Source organism: Eurytemora carolleeae, unplaced genomic scaffold (genome assembly GCF_000591075.1).
Source record: "Eurytemora carolleeae unplaced genomic scaffold, Eaff_2.0 scaffold433, whole genome shotgun sequence".
Classification (NCBI taxonomy): domain Eukaryota; kingdom Metazoa; phylum Arthropoda; class Copepoda; order Calanoida; family Temoridae; genus Eurytemora; species Eurytemora carolleeae.
In genome coordinates, this window is record NW_019396375.1 from 76115 (window position 1) to 78202 (window position 2088).

General features: G+C 37.0%; 1 protein-coding gene across 5 annotated transcripts in view; it reads left to right on the plus strand.

Annotated features, from left to right (window-relative positions):
* The window catches only part of LOC111701997 (G patch domain-containing protein 3), a 10480-nt gene extending 8392 nt beyond the window's left edge, over positions 1 to 2088 (plus strand). The window contains exons 10-13 of one of the 5 annotated variants that reach the window (XR_002765325.1): positions 265 to 293; positions 370 to 440; positions 964 to 1301; positions 1924 to 2088. Coding sequence is in view for 4 of the 5 variants with exons in the window: in XM_023473513.1 (XP_023329281.1) it covers positions 170 to 208; positions 380 to 440; positions 964 to 1244 (381 nt within the window). In the remaining variant the exon portion in view is untranslated. The other 4 variants (XM_023473513.1, XM_023473511.1, XM_023473510.1 and 1 more) reach the window with 4 other exon arrangements.

A 2088-nucleotide genomic window follows, 5' to 3' on the forward strand; every position in this document is an offset into this window, starting at 1 on the left:
TGACGGATCATGAAGGAGGCTGGATGGAAGGAGGGAATGGGACTGGAGTAATAGTATATATATTTATTATGCAGGTGTTCACTAGAGGAGTAGGTTGACGGATCATGAAGGAGGCTGCATGGAAGGAGGGAATGGGACTTAAGTAATAGTATATATATTTATTATGCAGGTGTACACTATAGGAGTAGGAGGACGGATCATGAAGGAGGCTGGATGAAAGGAGGAAATGCGACTGGAGTAATAGTATATATATTTATTATGCAGGTGTTCACTAGAGGAGTAGGAGGACGGATCATGAAGGAGGGAATGGGACTGTGGTAATAGTATATATATTTATTATGCAGGTGTACACTATAGGAGTAGGAGGACGATGAAGGAGGCTGGATGGAAGGAGGGAATGGGACTAGGAGCCAAAAACTCCGGAATACCGACTGCTATTGGTAAGTTTTAATCTGAAAACATTTTACAACGACAAATTGTCTTTATTTGCAACACTCAAGATCTTTTTTGTTTTATCTAGATTTGAGGAGGGGGGGGGGGAGAATATGGAATCCACTCTTATAATCCCTTTTATATTCTAATCCTTATTTTGCTCTGATCCTTGTTAAGACCCTTATAGTTTGATAAGACTGTAAGTATTATTTCAATTGACCTTCCATGCAAAGATGGTACAATGGTACCCTACCAAGGTTTGTCTGATCAAGTATGAATTTAATATCAATGTTTTCGATTGTGGTTTCTCTACAAAAATGACTTGCATTTTTCCACTGCAGTATAACAAATAGGAGTTATAAGATTTGAAAATTTTAAATTCTAGAAACAAAAGTACAATATCGATTAGATAAAGGTTTTGATTTGAATGTGAATCGGGCATTGCCAGCTTTGCATAAAGGGTCACTTGAACTCCCGCTTACAGTCTCTTTAAGAGGCCAGACTAGTCTAATTCTGTTCTCCTTCTTATAGATGGAGAAGAGGACGGCCAAGGGACCTGGAACAAACGAGGACTAGGATACCATGGACAGAAGATAGTATTTGCCCCTCCCAGACCTCCAGTAGGTCCTCCGCCTCAACCTCCGGCTCCCGGGGGGATCCGGATATCCTCGGTTTACTCGAGGCCGGAACAGCTGGATCAATCAGAGAGGGTGGAGAGGTCGAATCCTAAAGTTTATGTAAAGTTTCGAGATCAGCCAATCAAGTTTCTTGCTGCTGGGATAGAAGGAGGAAATAGAAATATTGATATATAATAAGAGGACATAAGATCTCACATGAGATATGAACTTATCATTACAGATCTACATGAGATATGGACTTATTATCACAGATCTATCATAAGATTTGGACATATCATCACAGATTTATCATAAGATTTGAATTAATCATCACAGATCTACCATGAGATATGGACTTATCATCACAGATCTATCATGTGATATGGACTTATCATCATAGATCTACCATGAGATATGGACTTATCATCACAGATCTATCATGAGATATGGACTTATCATCATAGATCTACCATGAGATATGGACTTATCATGGCAGATCTATCATAAGATATGGACTTATTATCGCGGTTCTGACATAAGATTTGGACTTATCATCACAGATCTGACATAAGATATGGACTTATTATCGTGGTTCTGACATAAGATTTGGACTTATCATCACAGATCTGACATAAGATATGGACTTATTATCACGGTTCTGATATAAGATTTGGACTTGTCATCACAGATCTGACATGAGATTTGGACTTATTATCACAGTTCTAACATGATATTCCCACTTATCATCTCTGATCTGACATAAGATATAGACTTATCATCACAGATCTAATGTGGATAATGGATTCAGTGTCACAGATCAAATCTGTGATTTTGTGTCTTAAGTTATGATAAAATCTGTGATTTTGTGTCATAAGTTATGAAATAAGTGACTTGAACCATCATTTGTCAAGGGGAGCATAACATACCATCAATTAAAATTCCTTCAGTTATAGACATAGAAAAATAGACTGAACTAACGTGAATAAAATGTGATATAAAACAATTTAAAAAAATAAAAATATAATTGTTTTTCATGTCT